The sequence below is a fragment of the Tenrec ecaudatus genome, chromosome X (assembly GCF_050624435.1).
Source record: "Tenrec ecaudatus isolate mTenEca1 chromosome X, mTenEca1.hap1, whole genome shotgun sequence".
In the NCBI taxonomy this organism is placed as follows: Eukaryota; Metazoa; Chordata; class Mammalia; order Afrosoricida; family Tenrecidae; genus Tenrec; species Tenrec ecaudatus.
Window position 1 is genome coordinate 72,873,293 of NC_134548.1, and position 25,506 is coordinate 72,898,798.

Sequence of the window (25,506 nt, forward strand, 5' to 3'; positions counted from 1 at the left end):
CAAAATAAAGAAGGCAATAAAATAGTAATTGTATGGTAGTTCCTGGCCACCATTCATCTAGCATTCTCAAGGTAAGCGTTCCAAACCAAAGCCCAGCAATTTCCATTTCTATAACCTTGAGATAGCAGTCATCTGCCTTTTCTTACCCTATGGAGTTTCAACTTTAAGTCCAAGGGCTACAGGTGAGTTTGAAGGAAAGCCTCATTCACTTAGTGGGGTTTGCACATCGAGTCCGTTTGGTATGGCCTGTGAAAGATGCTGTGCCCTTTAAAAGAATAGAATCTAAAGTCCCAGTAATAAGGACAGTGTCACCAAGGGATGGATATAAACAAGGTTAAACATATCCAATTAGGAACATAGTACCTGGCGTGTGTTCTCCCCTTGGGTTCTATATTAGTATTGTTAACAATATTTTAGGGTTTTTTCCCCCTTGATGAGAGGTTACTACTCTTGGTTTACCCACCAACAGAAATGTCATTGCCTTATCTTTGACATACATGTCCCCTCACCTATCTTAACTTGAAATTCCAGTAAGATTCTATTATCACTCTGATAGCACTGTCTGTTAATATGGGGTGACATTAGCACAATTTTGTATGGTAGCAACTAGGGTTTTTTCCCCCTTGATGAGAGGTTACTACTCTTGGTTTACCCACCAACAGAAATGTCATTGCCTTATCTTTGACATACATGTCCCCTCACCTATCTTAACTTGAAATTCCAGTAAGATTCTATTATCACTCTGATAGCACTGTCTGTTAATATGGGGTGACATTAGCACAATTTTGTATGGTAGCAACTAAATGGTCTTCATTCTCTCACCACATCTTGAAAAATGATCACAGTTGATGGGAGGCCTCCTCTGTTAAAGTGGATTTTAAGTTGTACATATAATTGTTTTTACACAGGTTTCATGAAGGCTAGGCAGGTTTTCTACTCCATTGCTTGGGAGACTAGATTATAAGATTAGATGACTTGAACACAGATGGTTGATTTCCAATAGTTGTTTATCCTTATAGTAGTAAACTCATATAATTTTGTCCCTGTTTGATTGACTAACTTTAAACCGTATAGTGGGTTTCAGTTCCCTCGACATCATGATATATTTCTTGGTTTTATTGCTGTTTTTTAAAATCATTTTATTGGGGGCTATTACAGCTCTTATCACAATCCATCCATCCATCCATTGTGTCAAGCACATTTGTGCATATGTTGCCACCATCATTTTCTTTTTTTTTTTAACAATTTATTGGGGCTCATACAATTCTTTTCACAGTTCATACATATACATACATCAGTTGTATAAAGCGCATCCATACATTCCCTGCCCCAATCATTCTCAAGGCATTTGCTCTCCACTTAAGCCCCTTGCATCAGGTCCTCTTTTTTTTCCACTCCCTCCCCATTCCCTCCTCCCTCATGTGCCCTTGGTAATTTATACATCGTTATTTTGTCATATCTTGCCCTATCCGGAGTCTCCCTTCCCCCCTTCTCTGCTGTCCCTCTCCCAGGGAAGAGGTCACATGTGGATCCTTGTAATCAGTTCCCCCTTTCCAACCCACTCACCCTCCACTCTCCCAGCATCGTCCCTCACACCCTTGGTCCTGAAGGTATCATCCACCCTGGATTCCCTGTACCTCCAGCCCTCATATGTACCAGTGTACAGCCTCTGTCCTATCCAGCCCTGCAAGGTAGAATTCGGATCATGGTAGTTGGGGGGAGGAAGCATCCAGGATCTGGGAGAAAGCTGTGTTCTTCATCGATACTACCTCACACCCTAATTAACCCATCTCCTCTCCTAAACCCCTCTATGAGGGGATCTCCATTGGCTGACACTTGGGCCTTGGGTCTCCACTCTGCACTTCCCCCTTCATTTAATATGATATATATACATATATACATATACATATACACATATATACACATACATAAACACACACTTTTCTCTTTTTTTTTTTTTTTTTTGCATGATGCCTTATACCTGGTCCTTTGGGCACCTCGTGATCGCACTGACCGGTGTGCTTCTTCTATGTGGGCTTATTTGCTTCTGAGCTAGATGGCCGCTTGTTCACCTTCAGGCCTTTAAGACCCCAGACACTATCTCTCTTGATAGCCGGGCACCATCAGCTTTCTTCACCACATTTGCTTATGCACCCATTTGTCTTCAGCGATCCTATCATGGATGTGTGCAGTCAATGATATGATTTTTTGTTCTTTGATGCCTGGTAACTGATCCCTTTGGGACCACTCGATCACACAGGCTGGTGTGTTCTTCCATGTGGACTTTGTTGCTTCTGAGCTAGATGGCCACTTGTTTATCTTCAAGCCTTTAAGACCCCAGTCACTATCTCTTTTGATAGCCGGGCACCATCAGCTTTCTTCACCACATTTACTTGTTCACCCACTTTGGCTCCAGCCGTTGTGTTGGGAGAGTGAGCATCATAGAGTTCCAATTTAATAAAAGAAGGTATTCATGCATTGAGGGAGTGTTTGAGTAGAGGCCCAAGGTCCTTCCGCCACCTTAATACTTGACCTATAAATATAGACACATAGATCTATTTCCCCATCCTCCTATATATATTTGCTTGTACATGTCTTTGTCTAGACCTCCATGAATGCCCTTTGACTCCTAGCTCTTTCCTCCATCTCCCTTGACTTTCCTCCTGCCCTACTACCATGCTTCATCGCCACCTGGGCTAGAGTATACCTCTTCTCTAAGCAACCTTACCCTTGATCATTTCCCACCAGGCCTGCCACTACCCCTTCTCTACCATTTGGGGTCCCATGTTTTTCCCTTGTCCCTGGGTTTGTTAACACCACTTCCTTACCCCCCCTACCCCCCCACCCCAAGTCCCCCCAGAACTGTCGGTCCCGTTGTTTTTCCTCCAGATAGTTCATCCAGCCTGTCCTATTCAGACAGACCTGTGGAGTCACTAACATGCATGAAAACTAGACAGAGGAAAACAAAGCAACAGTATACAACCAGACAACAAAACAACAAAAACAAACCACTGACAAAGAACAGAACAAAACAGTTCACAAGAGAAAAGCTTGTAGTTAGTTCAGGGATCGTTTGCTCGCCCTTAGGAGTGTTTTCCAGTCCAGTCTGTTAGGGCACCACGCCCTGGCCCCAAAGTCCACTTTCAGCATTCCCTGGGGACCTTGCCACTCCATTCACTTGCTGTTCCTCTGCATTCCCCCAGTGATTTGCCTCGGTGTGGTGGGATCAGGTCAGGTGCAATTCCCACACTGTGTCTCCGGTGCTGTCCCCTGTATCGCCCTTAGTCACTGAGGGGCATCATGTCTCATAGTAGGGCCAGCCATGTTGTTCTCTCTATGGACGCCACCATCATTTTCAAAACATTTTCTTTTTACTTGAGCCCTGGTATCAGCTCGTTCCCCTCTCGCCCACTCTCACTCCCTCATGATCCCTTAATTTATAAACTTTTTTTCATATCTTACACTGAATGCTGTCTCCCCTCACCCACTTTTCTGTTGTCCGTTCACCAGGGAGGAGGTTAAATGTCAATCATTGTGATCAATTTCCCCTTCCTCCCCTCCCACCTTCCCCTTCCCCTCCTGGAATCACTACTCTCATTATTGGTCCTAGCCTGATTAACAAGGTAGAATTGGGGTCATGATAGTTGGCTGGGAGTGTCATTAAAGACTAGAGGAAAGTTCTATGTACTATCAGTGTTATACTGCACCATGAATGGCTCATCTTTTCCCTGTCACCCTTCCATAAAGGGATGTTCAATTGTCTACAGATGGACTTTGGGTCTCCACTCCGTACTCCTCATTCCCATTGATATGATATTTTGTTCCGAGTCTGAAATGTCTGATACCTGATCCCATCCACACCTCATGATCACACAGGCTGGTGTGCTTCTTCGACGTGGGCTTTGTTGCTTCTCAGCTAGATGGCTGGTTGTTTATCTTCAAGCCTTTAAGACCCCAGATGCTATATCTTTTAATAGCAGGGCACCATCAGCTTTCTTCACATTTGCTTATGCATCCATTGTGTATTCAGTGATTGTGTCGGGAAGGTGAGCATCACAGAATGCATGGTTATTAGAAAAAAGTATTCTTGCATTAAGAGAATACTTGAGTGGAGGCCTAATGTCCATCTGCTACCTTAATACTTAACTTATCGATATACATACATAGATCTATTTCTCCATCGTTATATAAAAATATATTTATATATGTACATGTCTGTATTTAGAGCTCTATAAATGTCCTTTGCCTCATAGTTCTTTCTTCTATTTCCGTTTACTTTCCTTTTGTCCCACTATAATTGTCTGCCTTCATTTAGGTTTTGGTAATTCCTGTCGGCTACAACATGAGGAACTGCATTAAAGTGTGTAGCATTAGGAAGGTTGAGAATCACTGTTCTATAGTTTCCAGCACTTTTCTTGTGAAGCTTTTGGAATGTTCCATATATAAAATCATATCATCTGTGAATAATGATAGTTTACCTCTTCTTGACCCAGACGGATACCTCTGATGCCTTTTCTTTGCATTATGTTGTTAGCTAGGACCTCCAGTACAATGTTAAATAAGAGTGGGGACAAGGGTTATCCTTGTCTGGTCCCATGTTTCAAAGGGATTTTTTTCATCTTTTCTCCATTGACTACCACATTGGCTGTTGGTCTGTCATATATAGCTTGTGTAATATTGAGGAACTTGTCTTCCATTCTTATCTTCTTGAGTGTCTTAAAAAAGAATGAGTTGGGGGTAGAGGGGGAAAAATGAACAGCTGATACCAATGGGTCAAGTAGAAAGTAAATGGTTTGAGAATGATGAGGGAAACAAATGTACAAAAATGCTTGACACAATGGATGCATGTATGGATTGTGATAAAAGTTGTACAGGCCCCCAATAAAATGATTTTTTAAAAGCTGTAAGAGCCCCCAATACAATGATTATAATAATAAACAAGAATGAGTGTTGGATGTCGTCCAATGCTATTTCCGCATCTGTCGATATTATCATGTGGTTCTTATAAATTTCCATGTCAATATGGCAAATGATACTAAAGGTCTTTCATATGTTGAGCCATCCCTGCATCCATGGTATGAATTCCACTTGGTCATGGTGAATTATTTGTTTTATATACTTTTGTATTATATTGGCCAGTATTTTGTGAGCCATGCCCAGTTTAGGTATCAGAGCTATGCTAGATTCATAGAAGGAATTTGGGACTTTTCCATCTTTTTCTATGCTCTGGAAGAATTTGTATAGGATTGGTGTCAGTTCTTCCCTGAATGCTTGTTAGTATTCTCCTGTGAAGCCATCCGGCCCAGGGGATTTTTTTGTTCGTAATCCCTTGATAATCTTGCCGATTTCTTCTATTGCTATGAGATTCTTGACATCCATCTGGAATAGTCTAGGAAAGGATTATTTTTCCAAGTATATTTGTTCATGTTTCCAAAGTTGTTGAATTCATTGGAGTATAGAGCTTTACAGTACTACATAATTATCCTTTTGATTCCATTAGATTCTGTTGTAATGTCCCTGGTTTCATCCCTCATTCTTGTTATTGAAATTTTTCCTTCCTTTCTTTTGTTAGGTTTGCTAGTGGTGTATTGATTCTGTTAATTCTTTCTAAGAACCAACTTTCAGCAGCATTATTTTTTCCCATATTTCTTTTGTTTTCCATCTCATGATTCTCAGCCCTGATTTCTATTATTTCTTTTTTTTGCTGTTAGTATGATTGTTCTGTTGACTTTTTTCTAATTGCTGTAAATTTTGTGCCAGCATATCAATCATATGTCTTTCATCATTTTTCATGTGTATTGCTAGCATATATTTCTAGCAAACTTCCTCTGATAATTCCCTTTGCTATGTTCCAAAGGTTTTAGTACATCATATTCTCATTCTTACTGGTTTCTAGAAACTTCCTAATTTTATCTCTGATCTGGGCCAGTACCCACTCATTTTGCAATGGAGAGTTATCCATCCTCCAATTGTTTGCCCTTGTTTTCTTAATTGCCCTTCTGTTGATTTCCAACCTATTGCACAGTGGTCAGAGATAAAAGTCTGTATGATTTCAATGTGCTTGAATTTATAGTTTCCACTTGTGTCCCAACATGTGGTATATCTTCATGTATGTACCATGTGGGCTTGAAAATAATGAATTTTTTTTGTATTTGGGTGGAGAGCTCTCAAAATATGTATCAGGTCAGGTTGTCTTATTGTAATGTTTAGATCTGTTGCCTCCTTCTTATGCTTCTTTCCCTGTGATATTTTTTTTCTCACTCATTCACATTGATATGATTCTTTTGTTCCAGGTATTTGATGTCTGATACGTGATACCATTGACACCTCATGATCGCACAGGTTTCCATGCTTCCTCTATGTGGACTTTAAAAAAAAATTAAGTAATTAACTTAATTTTTTTCTCAGACTTGTACTCATCTTTAATTTTTTTAGTTAAATACTCTTATTGAGGGCTCTTATATCTCTTAGCACAATCCACACAATCAGTTGTTGTGTCAAACACATATGTACACATGCCACCATCATCATTTTCAAAACACCTTTCTACTTCCATGTGGGCTTTGTTGATTCTCAGCTAGAAGGCTGCTTGTTTATCTTCAAGCCTTTACGACTCCAGGTGCTATACTTTTGATAGCTTGGCACCAGCAGCTTTCTTCGCCACTTTTGCTTATGCACCCATTTTGTCTTCAGCGAGTGTGTGTGTGGAAGATGAGCATCACAGAATGCCAGGTTATTAGAACAAAGTGTTCTTGCATTAAGGGAAGTGACTATGTGTGTGTGGTTCATTATCACCTTCTTTCTACCGTTGAGATAATGCTGTCTTGAGAGCTGTTTTCTCTTTGTTGCCCTCTCGATGGAGTTGTTCTATATGATGGTCTCTTGTGCATGGTAATTGTTGTTCTTCTGCTTGTACTGGGTCAGCAAGATCTTTTGTTGAGTTGGGTTTCTTTAGCCATATTCTTTGAGATTTTCCTTGTTTGGGAAGACTCTTACTTCTCTATCTATCCTAATAGATTTATTTGGCTGGATAGAGTATTCTTGGGTTTGTGTTATTTGCCTTCAGTTTTTAAAATATATTACTCTACTCCCTTCTATTCTTCATGTCCTATGATAGGACTGAAACATATTCGTATTTGGGTACCTTTATAGGTGACTGCTAGCTTTTCCTAACTGCTCTTAGGATATTCTCCTTTTCCTCACTGCTGGATAATTTAACTATTATGTGCTTTGGTGACTTCTTCTTGGAATTTAGTCTAGCTGGTGTTCTCTTGGCCTCCTGAATGGTTGCCAAATTTTCATTAATTAAGCTGCGGAAGTTTTCCTCTAAGAATTCCCTCATTATTTTTGCCATTGTCTTCTTCACTGTGTTTTTTTTTTTCTTGTAGTCCAATTGATCTAATGTTGTTCCTTTATATAGCATCATATATGGCTCTCCGGTTTTCTTTAGGTTCTCTGATTATCTTTTCTTACTGCCTTTCCCTTTTGTTGAAATCTGCATGGTTATCCTCTAGGTCACTGGTGTGATTCTCTGCCCCTTTGAGTCTGTGGCAAGGTCTGCGAATTTGCTACTGGATTTTGTTATCTCATCCCTTGGTTCTTGTATTTTCCTTTGGTGTGTGGCCTTCATTTCCTTTATCATTTCATCCTATTTTTGTATTGCTTCCATCATATCCTGAATGACTCCAAGCAGCATTCTGAAGATTTCTTTTTGTGGCTGGTCAATGTCTGTTTCTTCTATGCATGTCATTAGGTTCAGCACTTTTTCCAATCTTTCTTTTTGTTTCTCCTGCTTTTTTCGTTGAGGTTGTTGGAGCTGGTTGCTATTTACATTTTGTTTTAGCAGAACTAGGCGTCGTTTTCCAGAGAGTCGAAGAGCACTGGGCTCTCTCTTTGGTAGACTCGTAGGATTACTTCTTCAAACTACCTTCAGCTAACTGAACTGGGGGTTGGACTACCCCTTTATCCTTCTGAGGTTTCACTCTTACCCTTGCCAACCAGTATTCCATAGTTTGGAGGGCAAGTTGGATGGTCTTCTCAGGGGACACTGGTTCAGTGGTTGTGGGCTTGCAAGGATTGCACTTCACTGGATGAGCTCCCAGGAAGCCATTGTGGTGTGCCCCATGGAAGCTTTAAACACCTTGGATGTTGTGTGGCAGTGCCTTCTGCAAAAGGAGTGCTTCAGAGGGTGTGTGGGTGTGCCCACCTTGGTGTAGAGCACCATGTTGGCAAGTGACATGGCTCTAGTCAGCAATATCGCCGCGGAGGTTGGACAGAGGTTCCTGCAGTAGCATGGAGCACCACAAAGGGCAGGCAGGAGTTTCCCACGCCACTTACAGGGCCTTGGGGGGCAGGTGGGAGTTCCCCCATCTATTTGAAGGGGAGAGTCCCCAGTCATTAGGGTGCAGCAGAAGGCAGGCAGGATTTCCCCAGCCACAAGTAAGGCCACCGAGGGTGTGTGTGAGCTTCCCCATCTGGGCAGGCGGAGTTGCCCTTTTTTGTGCTTGGTGAGAAGGTAGTTTCTCCAGCAGTTTAGAGCGGTGCCCCGCCCTCCCCCAACCCATACCCTGAGAACTTGAACTGAATTTGCCCCCAGCTATGGGCTATCCATTTGTGCTCTGTGAAACTGTGTTCTGGGACTAGTAAATGCCCCAGCTGCTCTTTGTTATGTAGAAAGCCCCTGGACTGTGCACTGGAGATTACCTCTGGCTACCTTGTTATGCTAAAGGACAGTGTTTTGCAGGCTTTCATTCAAAGTTAGGTGAAGGTCCACAGCCTAGAATTTGAAGTTTTTACCTAGAAAATAGTTTCCCCCTTTTTATATTGCACTTCTGCTGTTCCCTGATTTCAGGGCTATCACGCTGCCTCCCAGGTGAGGAGGACTAGCTTATCAGAGAGAGTTTGTTTTTGTTTTTCTGGCCAACTGGAACTGAATGGCACGCTTCACCCCACCCCCACTATGGACTATCCATTTGTCATTTGTGAAACTGTGATCTGACAAAGTAAAGATCCCAGCATCTCTTCAATGGCTGCAAACGATTATCTAACTATTATGCTGGCAGGCATGGAACTGGGGAGAAGCAGGAAGGGATTGCTGATGTACCCCGTCTTTTACTGGCTGCGAGGTGGGGGACTACCAAACCCTAGAATGAAAGCACAGGGTGTCTAGTAGTGTGGGAGAACTCTAGTGTGATGTCTTGTGACTAGCTCTCACAGGCTCTCTTTGAGCCTGGGATTATGACCACTTTTAGACAGTAGTCTGTGGTAATCCCTGCTTACTGTAGGGCCAGGGTGCAGGGAGGGGTCACTTACGCTGTCCTTCCAGGCATGGCCTGAGACCAGCAGAGCCTGCAGGCAAGCACAATGAGCCAAGAACATTTCAATGTGTTCTCAATTCACCTTGTGAGTTAAAAAAAAGGGCAGAGGGGACAGTCCGGACTGGATCCTGGTACACTGATTGTGTTTTTAGCACTTGGCCTCCCAGGCTTGGCTTCGTTACCTCTTAATTTTCTGGTCTGGCAGCAGGATTGCTGGGTGGGTAATTCTACCTGGATGTCATCTTGTCCCAGGTCCTGTCCTAATCTGGTTTTATTTTTTTAATATCATTTTTGGAGCTCTCTTCCAGGTGTATAAGAATTCTATTGATTTCTGCTTTTTAACCTTGTATACTGCTACATTACCAATTCTCTCAATTGTTTCCAACAGTATTTCTGTGAAGTCCTTGGGGTTCTCTCTGTAAAATCATATCATCAGCAAATAGAGTTTCACTTCTTTTTTACCTAATTGGTGTAGTGGTTACATGTTTGATTGTGATCTGCATGATTGGCAGTTTGAATCCATCAGCAGCTCTGCGAGAGAAAGACTGGGCTTTCTACCCCTGTAAATAATTCCAGTCTTGGAAATCCACATGGGGTCGCTATGAGTCAGCATTGACTTGATGGCAGTGAGTTTGGGTTGTTTTAGGTTTACCCAATTATTTGTTCTTGATTTTTTTTGGTTTTGTTTTCTAGTGCTTCTGGTTAAGACTTCCAGCATGATGTTGAATAAGGGTGGTAATAGGGGCATCCTTGCCTGGTTCCAGTTCTCTTAGGAAATGTATTCCATTTTCCCCCTTTGACCATGATGTTGGCTACTGGATTTTATTTTTACTTGTGTTTTTTATTAGAAATGGGTGTTTGATATTGTTACATTCAACACTCTTGATTTTCTGCACTTATTCATAGGACCATGTGATTCTTGTTCTTTGTCTTGTGTATGTGGTGCATTTCTTTGTTTTTTTTAATGCAATCATTCTTGCATCTCTGTTATGAATCCCATTTGGTCATGATGAGTTATTGTTTTTTAATATGTTGTTGGATTCTATTTGCCAGAATTTTCTTTGGTGAATTTGTGCATGTATGTTCATGAAGGATACTGGTCTGTAGTTCTATCTTTATGAAGTCTCTGCCTGCTTTTGCTATAGATGCTGTTGTTGCTTCAAAGAATGTTTTGGGGTTCACTGTCCTTTTCTGGATTTTGGAATAGTATGTATGGTATTGAATACTTGGTTGATTTCCCTTGTGAAGCCCATCTGATCCTGGGATTTCTATGGTTGGCTGTTTCTTTATGATTTTTTTTTAATATCTTCTTTTGATATTTGTCAGTTACACTTTTCTATATTCATCTGTGTTAATTTGGATAGATGGTGTATTTCTGGGTATTTGTTCATTTCTTCTGGATTTTCAAATTTATCAGAGTACAATCTTTTGTAGGAAAGTGTTTTAATTCCTTTTATTTCATTTTTATCTCTGATGTGTCATCTTTGTCATATCTAATTTTAGATATTTCCATCATTTTCTTTTCCTTTGTTAACTTTATCAGTGGTTTGCCAATTTTATGAATCCTTTCAAAGAACCAACTTTTTGTCATCTTCATATTTTGGTTTTGTGGTTTATTTGTTTTTCCTTTAATATTTATGATTTTTTGTGTGGAAGGTTTATGTTGTTTACCTTGTTTTAGTTTTTGATAAGTTGTATTAACATTTTGATTTTGAATTTCTCTTCTATTTTCCATGTGTGTGTTGATTGTTAAAAGTTGCCCTCTCCTAATTACTTTTCCTGTGTCCCAAAGGTTTTAGTGTGTTATGTTATCATTATCATTTGTTTCAAGTAATTTCTTAATTTCATTCCTTATTTGATGCACTGCCGAGTTCTTTTTAAATAGTATGTTCTTAAGTATCTATGTGTGTTGTCTTTATGTTCCTGTCCTTTCATTATATATTTCCAGTTTTATAGCAGTGTTATCTGAGAAAATGGATTATAGGATCTCAATGGTTTGAATTTGTTGAAGCTTACTCTTTGGCCTCATGTAATTTATTCTAGAATATGTATTGTATGGACTGCACATAAATGAATACCGTGTTGTTGTTTGCTGGAGTGTTCTCTATGTATCTAGGAGGCTGAGCTGATTAATTGTGTTGTTTAGCTCTTCTGTTGAGTTTCTTTCCTAATAACTTATCTTTCCATGTGAGTTCTATGTTGATGTCTACTATTATTGTGGAATTGTTTATATCTGTCTTTAAATCTTTGAGAATTGGGCGGTGCATTTCAAAGATCTTTTATGTAATTTGCATATGTTTATTAAGGTTACATGTCCTTGGTGTATTGTTCATTTAAGCATTATGTAAGTGTCCACTCTTGTGCTTATTGTGTTATTTGCCTTGAAATCTGTTATTTTGGACATCTGTTTTATCAGAGATTAATATTGCCACTCCTGCCTTTTTCATGTTTGCCATTGGCTATGATTTTTAATCTATTTTTTGGTCCGAGTTTAAGGTGTATCTCTTATAGGCAGCAAATAGATGGGTCTTGTTTTCTAATCCAGTCGACTACACACCCTGTGTTTTGATTAGTCCATTTTTTAGTTTTTCGATTAGTCCATTTTATCCATTCAGTGTCATTATTGAATGAAATGTGCAGGTTTGCTGCTGTCATTTCTGTGTGCAAATATTCAGACCACAAGATATATTTGTGTCTGTATATAATTTTTTAAAAGAAATGCAGTCTCTGAAATTCACATTAGCAGTTCAGTTCTACCCTGTCCTACAAAATTGCTATGATTTGACATAGATTTGATGGCAGTGTGGTGTGGTTTGAGTTTATGTTTAGAAGAAGTATAAAGAAAGGAACAAAGTGAAAAAGAGGGTAAAGAGAGAAGGGGGGAAAGGAAGAAAAGAAAGGACACGGACTGAAATAGTGCATGTGCAGAGGGAAGAAGGAGAAATAAATGAGACAAAAACTGGTCTGTAGTTTGAGTGTGGGAAATGGAGCTCTGTTGCTATGGTAGTGTGAATGTGGGTGTGTACACTCAGAGGAAAAAGGAGAAAACCTTTTTGGGGTGTGTCTGACTGAATTTAGAGGCCTACTTCTGTTTTTCTGGTGGGAAAGGTGGGGTTACACTGGAAGAGACACGTGGAGAGAACTAGAGAAAATAATATCATACTAGAATAAAAGCACAATAAGCAAAGTAAACAATTGTATTGTACAAAAGTTCAATAACTGAACCAAATGGTTGAAGAATAAAACTGCCTTGTGGATGGGAATTACTGCTCCTTTCATGCTGTTACTGAAGGTATGTGCTTGCTTGCCATATGGGGTGGTGCTGGGGAAAAAAGCAGGAAAGAAGTAGGAAGGAAACAATGGCAAACGATTTTCATCGTTACCGAGAATGTATGTACCAAGCTTCTCACATGGTATTCACACAGGATTCCTAGATGCTAACAAGATAAGACATTTGGCTGGCTGGATTGCCTTAAGGAATGGGAAAAAAATGGCTCCCTGGGAAGAGCAATGTGCACAGAAATGGTTCGTGTGCTGGACAATATTAAAGGAGATTCTGTCAGCAGTTGTTGCTGCTCACTCACGCGAAGTAACTTTGGTCTATTTAGCTTTTAAGTTCATTTTCTCACTTCCAGGGAGTGCATGATATCCTTTCTAGTGGAACCTTTCTGGTAGTTGCTGAGGAGATCCTCCCATGCTTGTTATTTCTTGCTACCATCAAGTCGATGCTGATTCATAATGATCTGCGGTGTGTTTCCAAGATTGTAATTGTTTATGGGAGTAGAAGTTCAGTCTTTGTCTCGCAAAACTGCTGGTGGTTTAGAATTTCTGATCATGCAGTTTGCAGCCCAATGCATAACCATTGCACTGCCAGATCTCTTTGCTTGTTATCTGGTGGCCATATTACCCTATCTTTCAGGCTTTGAATTTATGATGAGCATCTAAACCTAACAATAGGATGGGGCATTTTCCCATTACTAAGAATTTGTGTAAAAATACACAAGGCTGTGTTAGACTGGTTTGACTTGAAAAACAAATTCAGAGACTCTTCTCATATATGTGTAAGAAAGAGCTGTATATTAAAGAATAATTGTATATCAAGAAAACATACCAGCCCAGTCCAGATCAAGTCCATAAGTCTGATATTAACTCATAAGTCCGATACTAGTCCATAAATCTCTCAACAGACTCATGCAACCACATGCACTGATGCAGGATTCAGGGAGATCACAGGTTGGTGGTTGAAAAGTCTTGTGGATCTGATGTCAGTGTAAGTATCACAGGGCTGGTGTAGGTTTCCCCAATGTGTCTTGTCCATTAGGAGACATATCAGGCTGTGATGACATGATTGGCAGGCTAGACTCCACTCAAATATTCTATTGATTAAGTTAACATGGAATTATGTAACTATCCGAGCGCCCATAAGTAACAGCAGTGGTATAAAGCAATAGGTCACTGGTGCTATCTACTCTAACTCTGTTACTGGCTGGGCAGAGAGAGAGATCTGGATAAGTAGACAGCTCCAATGTCCCAAAGGAAATTAATTGTCTTACCTGCCACATCCTGGGTTGCCCTTGGTTCTGTCCCTTTAATGATGTCCAATGTGGGTTGGAGTACTCTTACTGGGAGGTGGGTTGGTTTTCTTTAGAGTCATTATCATTTGAGTCTGCCTTTTGTCCTTTTCTTCTTTCTTTCTCTCAAATCTGAGTTTCTACTCTTCTCTCTTGTTTCAATTATACAAGACTGAAGAAGCCAATTTTAAAATATAACCGAGGGGTGTTCCTGGGCTTCCCCTGACTGCTGCAATTTCCATCTAATAGCAGGAGCTAACCGAGTCAAGAATCAGTTCTTCAGGACTGGTTCTTCGTCAGCTATAGGCTGGTATATTTTAAAAAGTTCTTTCAAAGCATCTAAAAAGTTGGTGTAATTATTTTGTATCCTTTGATCAGTAGAAAGTGTTGCTATATCTGAGTAATATACTTCTTTTTGGGCACCTCTAACCTAGGGTTTCTACATTGGTTTTTTTCCCTGGCTTTGTACTATTTTGTTGTCTGTAACATCTGGCTGCCCCTATTAGTTCTTCTCTGCTAGGAGAGGTGCATAGATATGATATTACTAGCAATACCCCAAATTACCCCTCTCCACAAAAAATTGCTAAACTCACTATAAAATAACACAGACACACTGTTCTTTTGTAGTGTTGTGTGATTTTGTTATCTTGTTGTTTGACTTCTGGGTTTCTCTTTGAAGTTTTTTCTGATATGGTTTCTTGTGAGGTTTCTATTCTTCCCTTTCAGTCTCTTTCTTCATTTGTTGAATGTATGCCATCATCATTTTCTGAATTCTTATTTTGGTACTTCCATAGGCCATATAACTTCAGCCATTTCCTTTTTGTCTCTGTGTTTTTCACTTGTTTTTGCCTGTTTTCTTTTTGTGGGATTCCATATTTTCAGCTGTTTCTTTGGACATTTGGGTGTAGCTGTAAGAAGTGGCATGGAGATTCAGTTGTGTGGGCATATTTAACTCCTATTTAGTGGTAAAGTACAGGAATAATAGATAGTTCAGAACTGATAATGAGAGAAAAGATAATAGAAGAGGGGAATGGAAAAAGAGAAAAAGAATGGAAAAAATATTAGAGGGAAAATTATAAAAAGTATTAAATACTGCTAGTATAAGAATTATAAAAATACTCTAAGATAGATGTGATGGTGATTATATAATTCCCCTTGATATGATTGAATGAGTCCATAGCATGATATGTAAATTATGTGCCAATAGAACTGTTGGGAAAAAAAGAAAAAACAAAACAAAATAGTAAAAATAGATATTTTTTAGAAAGCAAAGAAGGGATATTACTAATTTAAAAAGAATTCTAGAAATAGTATAAATTTTTATTTTAAAGAAAAAGTAAGAGAAGGGAGAAACAGGCAAACAAACAAACAAAAAAATAACAGGAAATCCAGTTGGTGTTTGCTTGGGATCTTAGCTCTGTTCAGGAGCGTTGTAGCTGGTATGAGTGAGAGAAAGGTATATTTCCAGGAGAAGGGTGGAAAGCCTAGATGGGTTCAGGACATAGACTGGAAGCACACATGGTGAGGAGCAGTTGAGCAGGTCTAGTTGCTGATTATTAGTGAATGTCTTTGCCCAGTTGGGTTCTTAGACTGTTGGACTAGGCTTAGGCTCGATACAGACTTGGAGGTGAGGGGGTGGAGTGGGGTGGCAGAAGTGGAACAACCAGGGCTCTTCCACTTGGGAGATGGAAAATTTTCTCAAGCTGGTCTAGGGATGAGTGGATGTGGAGGGGATGGGCCTCATACTTTCCAAGAGGCAGTGTTCTCTGAGAAGGTTCCAGACAGGAAGTAGTAGAGCAGGCCACCATTTATTGGGTTGGTCTGGATAGAGGTGGGGAGGCCAAAGCAGTTCCAGGAACAGCTTTGGGTAGGCTGAATGAGGTTCTGGCTGGTAGATGAGGGGATTGTAAATTTAGGGAATGTAAAAACAGTCAAATAAATTTTTGAATTCAAAAGATGGAAAAAAGGGTTGTACTAATTAAAATGAATTATAAAAACATCACACAATTTTGTTTAAAGAAAAAAATCAGAGAAAAATTAATAGAAGCTAAGGATCTAAACTCTGCCCTGGGTAAGTTCAGGAAAGTGCTGTGGTCAGAGGGTGAAGGTCAAGTGAGAATTTATAATTTGGGCCGAGGTGCTTTGACTGATTGATTGGATTAGGCTTACCTAGACAGCGGGGTTAGAGGCAAGGGAGTCAAGTGTGCAGCAAGCACTGAGATAGCAGAGGTCTTGGTGGTGGAGTAGTTTCACTGGCCTGGGGCTGAGTGTAGCTGGATGTCCAGAGGGAACAGAGCTCAAGCAGAACATCAGGATTGGAGGGGGTGGGAATTCTGCTAGGAGATGAAGATCTCTAAGAGGAGAGGATGGAGAAAACTGTGTTAGGTATCTTTTGAGGGAAGGTTTTCTCTTGGGGATGTCCTAGCCAGGAGGGCTCGAGACAAGAGCCTTCTCAGAGGGCAGGCTGTAGCTCTGGATGGCCTGTGGTGGTCTAAATTAGGTTGTGAGAGGGCTAAGATTCTGAGGTCAGCTCACACTTTGCACTTTGGTCAGGGCACCCAGGCATAACGGGACATCCAAGCCCAGGGTACATTACTTGTCCACCAGCTAACGTATGCTCAGCAGCAGAGGGAAAGGGAGGGTGCATGGGTAATCTGGGGACTAGGTGTATAGAGTGCATCCCAGCTGAGAAATTAGGCAACCACTCCAGCCTGCTGTGAAATCAGCTGCTTCGTCAGGTGACAGGAAAGGTTATGCATCTCCTGGGCTCATTTTCCCTTTCCTCTTCCCCTCTGCCACTCCAAATTTCTCTGGACTTAAGGGGATTTGGTTTACTTACCTATTGAGTTTTTCTCCACAACTGTTTGCACTCCATTTGGGCTGTGTATGGGTCTTGATATTGATATTGATTCAAGATGGCGTCTGATTGGCCATCTGGAACCATCACCTTCACCTCTTCATTACTTGTGTAGTGCTTGAAATCTTAAAATATTATAAGCAGCCATCCAATGCACAGCAATATTTTTGGATCAACAGAAAAAGGAGCATCAGGAATAAGAGGAGGAAATGGAATATTAAGCTAATTGCCTTTAAGAACAACTGCTTCCTTTGCTATAAGACCAAAAGAACTAGATGGTGCTTGGCTGACAGTACTAAACATTTTGATCAAAGATTCAATAGTGGAATACTGATCAAATGGGAGAATGCAAGATTTTCAAAGTTTCATGGAATTCAGACCTTATGAAGCCATTGAGGCTGGACGAACTCCTGTAAATATTGTCCTAAGATAATATTTAAATCTTAAAACAAGAATATCCCTAAAGTCATCTTAAAAGCAAACACTGTTGCTAGGTGCCCTTGAGTTGGTTCTGATTCACAGCTACCCTATGTACAACAGAACAAAATATTGCTCAGTCCTGTGCCACCCATACAATTGTTGTTATGTTTGAACCTATTGTTGTAGCCATTGTGTCAGTCGGTCAATCCATCTTGTTGAGTGTCTTCCTGTTTCTTACCGCCCCTCCACTTTGCTAAACATAATGTCCTTTTCTAGCGACTGGCCGCTCCTAATAAAATGGCCGTTAGCATTCTGGTTTTACTTCTTCCAAGACAGATCTGCTTGTTCTTTGGCAGTCCCTGGTACTTTAAATAGTCTTTACTAGCACTATAATTCAAATACATTGACTTTCCTTTGGTCTTCTTTATGCAACATCCAAACACAAGACAATTGAACGTTTCACAGCTTGGTTTAGGCACACCTTAGTCCTCAAAGTAAACTCCTTGGTTTTCAGCACTTTAAAGAGGTCTTGTGCGGCAGTTTTACTTAAGGCAATGTGTTGTTTGATCTCTTTACTGCTGCTTCCATGCATTGATTGTAGATCAAAGTAGGCCAAAAATCTTGATGTTCCATATTGTTTCAGTTTTGAGGATTTGGGTTTTCTTTACATTGAGTTGTAATCCATATTTAAGGCTGCAATCCTTGATCTTCATCAGCAAGGTCTTCCTCACTTACATCAAGCAAAGTTATGCCATCTACACATTTTTAAAATAAGCCTTCTTCTAACCCACATATGTTGCATTCTTCATATAATCCGGGTATTCTGATTATTTGCTCAACATACAAAATGAACAATTATGATTAGAGGATACAACCCGCACACACGCATTTCCTGATTTTAAACCATGCAGTATTCCCTTGTTCTGTTCCCATAAGCGCCTCTTTGTCCAAGTACAGGTTTCACATGAGTCCAGTGAAATATTTTGTAATTCCTATTCTTCTTAAGGCTAGCCATAGTTTATTATGATCCACACAGTTCAATGCCTTTACTTATTTAATAAACACAAATAAACATCTTTCTCTTATTCTCGGCAGGGCCCACCTGACTTCAACAATGATATACCTTGTTCCATGTCTTCTTATGAATCCATCCTGAACCTCTGTCAGCTAGCTCCCTTTCAATGTACTGCTCCAACCCTTGTTGAAGTATCCTCAGCAAAATTTTACTTGCATATGATATCAGTGATATTTATTTATAATTCCCACATTCTGTTGGGTCACCATTCTGTGGAATGAGTTCAAATATGGATCTCTTCTAGGCATTTGACTAGGTAGCTGTCTTTCAAATATCCTGGCATAGATGAGTGATTGCTTCCAGTGTTTCATTAGCTTGTTGACACATTTTAGTTGGTATTCCATAAATTCCTGGAGCCTTGCTCTTGGCTAATGTCTTCAGTTAGCAATAGTTGTATTGACTAAATTTCCTTGTATGCTGATAGATGTTATCCTATCACAGATAGCATTCTACTTCAATATATATCTTGAAATATCCTTTTTGATAATGAATACAATGCTATTCCTTATGAATCTGTCATTCCTAGCATAGTAAACATACAACTGCCTATTCAAAATGACCATACTGGTCCAGTTCAGCTTTCCAATGCTTAAGACTTAGAACTTTGTGTTCCCATTGAGTTTTTGATTATTTATAGTTTTCCTAGATTTATGATTTGCACATTTCAAGTTCCAATTATTAATAAATGTTTGTTGCTGTTTCTTTTCACGTTGAGTCATGCTGCATCAGCAAATTAAGGTCTTGAAGTCTTTACTCTTATAGGCTTTACTTTGTCCACATCCTTATGATTGACTCTACTTTGAGAAGGAAGCTCTTCCTCAATCATCTTAAATACCAGTGACATAACTTCCAGCATCACAGCAATACCAAGCCACAGTAGTATGACAAACTCACAAACAAATCTGAGAAAGTGAGAACAGTAGTTTACTTTAACTTTAAGAAATGTCTGCTTCAAGAGCATTGTGCACAATTAAGACCTGTATAGGATCAAATTGACAACAGTCAAATGAAAGGTTATATAAGAACCTTTATGAGCAGTTTTTATGTTAATAGGGAAAGAATAATTTGGAAAGGGATGGTGAGAATGTTTACACAACTCAAAGACTGTAGCCAGTGTTACTGAATTGTACATGTAGAAATTGTTGAATTGGTGTATAGTTTGCTGTGCAGATTTTCAACAACAAAATTAAAATTTTTATTACATTTCAGCCTGTACAAAAACCCTTCATGTTGCCTTTATCTCTTTTAAGACTTTATAAATGTTCTCCTTAAATTATTTTAGATAGGGGTCTCTTTTGTACCCTAAAACACTCTACTCCTAATAATTACCCCCCAAACCAAGCTTGACTAACACGTAGGCATGATTCCAAAAATTTCTGTATGCATACTATTTACTAAGTTGGGCTCATGTCATATGTACAATCTTTCTGCTTGCTATTCTTCACTTAATATTATTGAAATGTCTTCTTTTGGTATGAAGTAATCTATATAAAATATTTTATATGACCATATAACAACTCTTTTGTGGCTGTACCAAATATATTACTTAAGTAAAGTATTCAACACATTTAAAAAATTAGTCCTTTATTTCTTTTAAATGAGTGATTTTTTTTTCATTTTGATGTAAGAGGCATTCAGCATATTGGCTTAATGTGTGCAATTTGGGAAAAAAGACAAAAAACATTGGATTTGAACTTAGACCTGAATTCAAACCCAGTTCACCAAGGTGCTAATGATATAACTTTAGATATTTTTTCACCTCAATTTTGCCTTTGTAGAGATGACGTACAAGAAAATAATAAAACATCACTTTAGTGTATATGAAGCACCTAATTTAGTGCCTATTGAGTAATACATCTCAATACATGAAAGCTTCTGCTTAGTGTTATGATTACCACTGGTTCTATTGCTATCAAGTTTTCAGCTAAGGAAACAAATCTCTAATAATGGACTCTCATACTTTTTCTAAACAAACATTAAAAATAAAGCAAAACTTATTGTTGTGCAGCTGATTCTGACTCATGGCAACCTCCTGTGTAGAACTGTTCAATAGAATTTTCTGTGATGTGATTTTTTTTCTCTCTCAACAGGTTTGCCTGTGATATTTATGTAAAAGTTTTGCCAGGCTATGTATCTGTAGTACCATTGGATAAATTTTTTCTGATACCTGTTAGAGATCCCAATCTCAAACATAATTTAAGGAGACTATTTGTTAAGTCTTAAAAAAGACAAAGATAACATAAAGACACAGACACATCATTGCAGATGAAAGAGGCTATTAACAATGATGAAAAATATAGCTTTCCTCTAGTTCCTAAATGCTTCCTCCTCCCTACCCCCCCCCCCCACCTTCCACTGTCATGATCCAAATCCTACCTTGAAAGTCTGACGAGACCAGAGGAGGAACACTGGTACATATGGGAACTGGAAACACAGGGAAGCCAGGGCGGATGATCCCATCAGGACCAGTGGTGTGAGTGGCGATACTGGGAGGGTGCAGGGAGGGTGGGTTGGAAAGGGGGAACCTATTTCAAGGATCTGCATGTGACCTCCTCCCTGGGGGATATACAACAGAAAAGTGGGTGAAGGGGGACATGGGACAGAGTAAGATATGACAAAATAATAATTTATTAATTATCAAGGGTTCATGAGGGAGTGGGGAGTGGGGAGGGAGGGGAAAAATGAGGACCTGATGCCAGGGGCTTGGGTGGAGAGCAAATGTTTTGAGAATGATGAGGGCAACGATTGTACAAATGTGCTTTACACAATTGATGTATGTGTGGATTGTGATAGGAGTTGTATGAGCCCCTAATAAAATGATTTTTTAAAAATGAGGAGCTGTTACCAAGGGCTCAAGTAGAAATCAAATGTTTTGAGAATGATGATGGCAACAAATGTGCTTGATACATGGATGTATCTATAGATTGTGATAAGAGTTGTACGAGTCCCCAATAAAATGAATGAAAAAAAAAAGAAAGAAGCTATTCACTTGAGGTCAAAATGTCAGTATTCCCAGTAGGGACCCTAGTTAATTCAGGCATGTGAAAAAGTAAACTCCCACAAATTCCGATACATCCCAATTGCAGGTGAGACTACAGGAGCAAGAACAGGACCATGATTGAGGCACATGCAATATGGTAGATAGAAGACCTTACAAGATTGTTTCACGACCTTCTGACCAGGGCAGTCAGGATGAGACTGATAGGACACTTATGACTGCAACCCCGTGAACAGTCTCCATGCCCACCTCTGCTGAGGCTCCCTTACTTTCTTGTGCCTAGGAAGGGAACTGGAACATAAATACAGGAAACATAAACAGTATATTGAATTACACATGTTTACACTGAAATGGTCCTTGAATAGTATATAATCTGATTGATTACACCTTCCCTTTCAATACCCCATTTTTGCCTTCATACAGATGAGGGTCAGTTAGGGATATGATATAGCCAAAAATGTGGAATGAGCCAATAACAGTGCTAGACTTGTAAGCAAGGGCTCTTAATCCTGTTTAAGTTGCCTCTAGAGAGACTAATGTATAGATATTCCTGACTGTACAGTAGATATAGAGAGAATGCTGTGCTCTAACCCTGTCTGATGTAGGAGAAGGCTTTCTAGAAATACAGTCAACACTTGTTTTCTCTTGGTAGCAGGCTGATTTTCATTCATTTGTTTACTCTTTGATAAACATTGCTTCATGTCTGTTTTTTATTTCTTTAATAAGCTAGCCAAGAGCAGGGCTTTGTTACTGTGTGCTTATTTTAATATTCGTCTTTCCTGTCCATCAATACCTAAGTCTTTCAGAGTCTTAATATCTCATTTCTCTCTTCTGTGGTTTAACAGAGACAGTTGTCCTAGGCTTTGCTGAACAGAGAGAAGATGTCTAATCCCTTTCATTTGATCTCACCCTAGATCAATGTGCGTGTTACCACCATGGATGCAGAGCTGGAGTTTGCTATCCAACCCAACACCACTGGCAAGCAGCTGTTTGACCAGGTAATGAAGGAACTCTTGTTAGTTAGCCTTCTCACTTTCTCCCATGAGTTTCAACCACATGGCCAACTATTCATGTGTCCTGTCTCTTGCTAGAAAATCACTTCTCCTACTAACTTTTCTAAGATAGGTTGAAACAAAGTCAGCCCCCAAATTTAACTGCAATGGAGAAAAAGTTAAACTCCATCAACCTTCACCTTGTGTGGCCCCTTGATCTTGAACGTGGGCAAATAGAAAAGAGAGTTATGTCTGTACTTGGCACTCTGAAAATGTAAGTACATGGAACCTCCCTCTTAACTTTGAGAGATATAAATGATCTCTCCATTTTAATAAAACTCAGAAACTGAGTAACTTAAATGCATCTTGCTGGTATCTCACTAGGATTTGAAGTCTATATTCTTAGCACTAAACCACATGGCCTCTTGATCACATTGTTTTGCTTCCTTGTAGAAGGAAGCCAACTTATTCCTCTTAAGTAGTAAGTTCGAAGTGCATTTTTCTCAAAGACATGTTGGGACATAGGACACAACTGTGGATAATGGATGTGGCAGGAGTATATATCAGCTCCTGCATGAAAGCAACAGAAATAATTTCTTACTCTGAATTGGTGAGATGTCACTTGCTTGCCAATCATCACTGTCAGAAGGAATAGGCTGTATAATGTAGTATAGTATAGTATAACATAGCATAACATAACATAGCATAACATAACATAGCATAACCAGGATGATAGCCTGAACAAATGTGGAAAACGTTACTTGACCTCTTTCTTTCAGTAGGAAGAAGGGGAATCCATGTCCACAGTAACCCAAGAGCAATTGCTACATGACAGAGGTCAGAATTGCCAACACCCTCCATCCTTCTTTTAAAATTTTTAAACAGTTTTTTTTAATTAAAAGACCACTTTATTTATTGGGGGCTCTTACAACACATAATAATCCATGCATCAGTTGTATCAAGCATAGTTGTACATATGTTACCATCATTCTTTTCTAGACATTTACTTTTTATTGAGCCTTTGGTATCAGCTGCTCTTCCCCCAACCCCCACCCCCTGACCCCTTGATAAATTATAATTATTTCCACATTTTACACCGACAGCTATCTCCATTACCCCATTGTTTCTGTTGTTCATCTCCCTGGAGGGGGTGTGTGTGGTAATGGGTTGATCATTGTGATTCATTCTCCCTTCCTCCCCTGCTCTCCCCAACTTCTCCTACCTTTCTAGTATCGCTATTCCTGTTCCTGTTCCTGGATTCCATGAGTCCTGAGCTCCTTTCTCTTATCTGTACATGTGCACATGCTCTGTTCTAACACACAGGGAAAGGTAGCACTGGGGTCATGGTAGTGGGAGGTGAGGGAGCGTCAAGGAACCAGAGGAATATTGTGTGCTTCATTGCTGCTTTCTTGTACCCTGGTTGACTCATCCCTTCCCTGTGGCCCCTCTGAGAGGGGATGTCCCATTGGCTTTGGGTCTCTGCTCTGACCTCCCTTGTTTTCAACAACATGTGTTGTTTGTTTATTTATTTGTTTGTTATGGGTCTTCTGATGCCTGCTAACTATTCCTGGCAATATCTCATGATTTCACAGGCTGGTGTGCTTCTTCCATGTTGGCTTATTGCTTCTCTGCTAGACGGCTGCTTGTTTATCTTCAAGCCCCCAGATGCTATATCTTTTGGGAGCCAGGCACCATTGGCTTTCTTTGCCACATTTGCTTCTGCACCCATTTTGTCCTCAGTGATTGGGCCAGGAGGGTGAGCATCACAGAATAAACAGTTTTATTGACATAGTTCGCATATCATATAATTCAGTAGTTCAATCATATTAAAGAGTTGTGTAATCATCACCACAATCAGTTTTAGGACATTTTCTTCTTTCTTGTACTTATTATTATTAGTTCCCAATTTCCCCCCAATCCCTCAACTCATACCCTAAGGAATTATTAATCCTGGGACTATCTTAATAGTTTTACCAAACTGGGATTTCATATACAGAAGATCATACCAAAAGAACTACACAAAGTGCACAATAACAAAATAAAGCAGCAAAACCTCAATTGAAAAGAAAACAGAAAATATTAAAAAGTCAGAACAAACATAAGATGGGTCAAATGAAAATCTGCTAAGTTTGAACTACTTCCACTGCACGCTGGCTGATAGCAAGGATGTTCACATCCCTGATCAAGGGCCAGAGGGGATTCCCCAAAAGCTTAACCCACATGGGGACCCTGAAAGCAGATTGAGGGCTTTTACTGTTGTTCGTGGCTTTCTGAAAACTGGGTGCTCAGAGCTCTGATGCTATTCCCTCCTGGTTTTAGATTGTGTTATTTATAATCCTTTGCATCCAAAGGCTGGTGTGCTTATTCAGTATGGACTTAGCTGATGCTTCACTTAGGTGGCTGCCTATGATAAGACAAGTCGTCAAGTACCTAGACACTTTTACAAAACCAATTATAACAACATTTTATTGTGCAATTATGATTTTTAAATAACTATTATTACAAACATTTTGTTTCCAGTATTTTCTTTTCAATGATTGCCAAGGGGAAAGCAGAAGGAGCATCCGAGGAGCTTCGTTAGTTCACAAGGGCACCAACAGGGGACATATTTCAGTGACAATGTTCATAAAAGTATATTGTTGCAAGCTTAATTCTTGCTGCAACACTATTGATTTACGTCACCATTGGAAAGATTTTAGATTAGCAAGGTATGTGCTTTCATTTACAGAAATGTTTACAAATACCAGACTGAGTCCTTAAACCCCCATCTGTTCTTTAAATCATATTTTATAAGGTGGGGCAGAAGGTAGTTTCAGCACTTAAGTGTCTTGAATAAAATCTCTGCCTTTACATTTCTAGAAAGTTAATCTCCATGAAAAATATACTGAATTTAAAATAAAAGTCCAATGGGACTATTTTCCTCCATTGTTAAAAAGAAATGCAAACCATAACTGCTGATTACTAAATTGAAACATTGCATTAAATGCATCACTTAAAGCTGTTCCTTTATTTTTTTAAAATTGAACATACTTTACCTATTATAAAAGTATTGTTTGAGTTTGTTTCCCAAATACAGGGTGCTTTCAGTGCTTCAGAATCAATTTTTCTTTAGAAACAAATGAAAAACAAGTCCTATAATGTAGAATATATATAGAAAATGTCTTTTACAAAATAAAAGCATTTGCAACATTTTACACTTAGTTTAACTTAGCAACACAGTTTATGTTCATATATGTAGTTAGTTGTTAAGAAGCACATTAGCTTATTATTGTTTCT

At 39.4% G+C, this 25,506-nt stretch overlaps 1 protein-coding gene across 3 annotated transcripts in view; it reads left to right on the plus strand.

The window, feature by feature from the left end:
* MSN (moesin) overlaps positions 1–25,506 on the plus strand; it is a 202,830-nt gene that overhangs the window by 102,055 nt on the left and 75,269 nt on the right. For all 3 annotated transcript variants that reach the window (XM_075539283.1, XM_075539282.1, XM_075539281.1), the window contains exon 2: positions 22,153–22,236. In XM_075539283.1, the coding sequence (XP_075395398.1) occupies positions 22,174–22,236 (63 nt within the window). In that variant the 5' untranslated portion in view covers positions 22,153–22,173. The remainder of the gene's footprint in view (positions 1–22,152; positions 22,237–25,506) is intronic.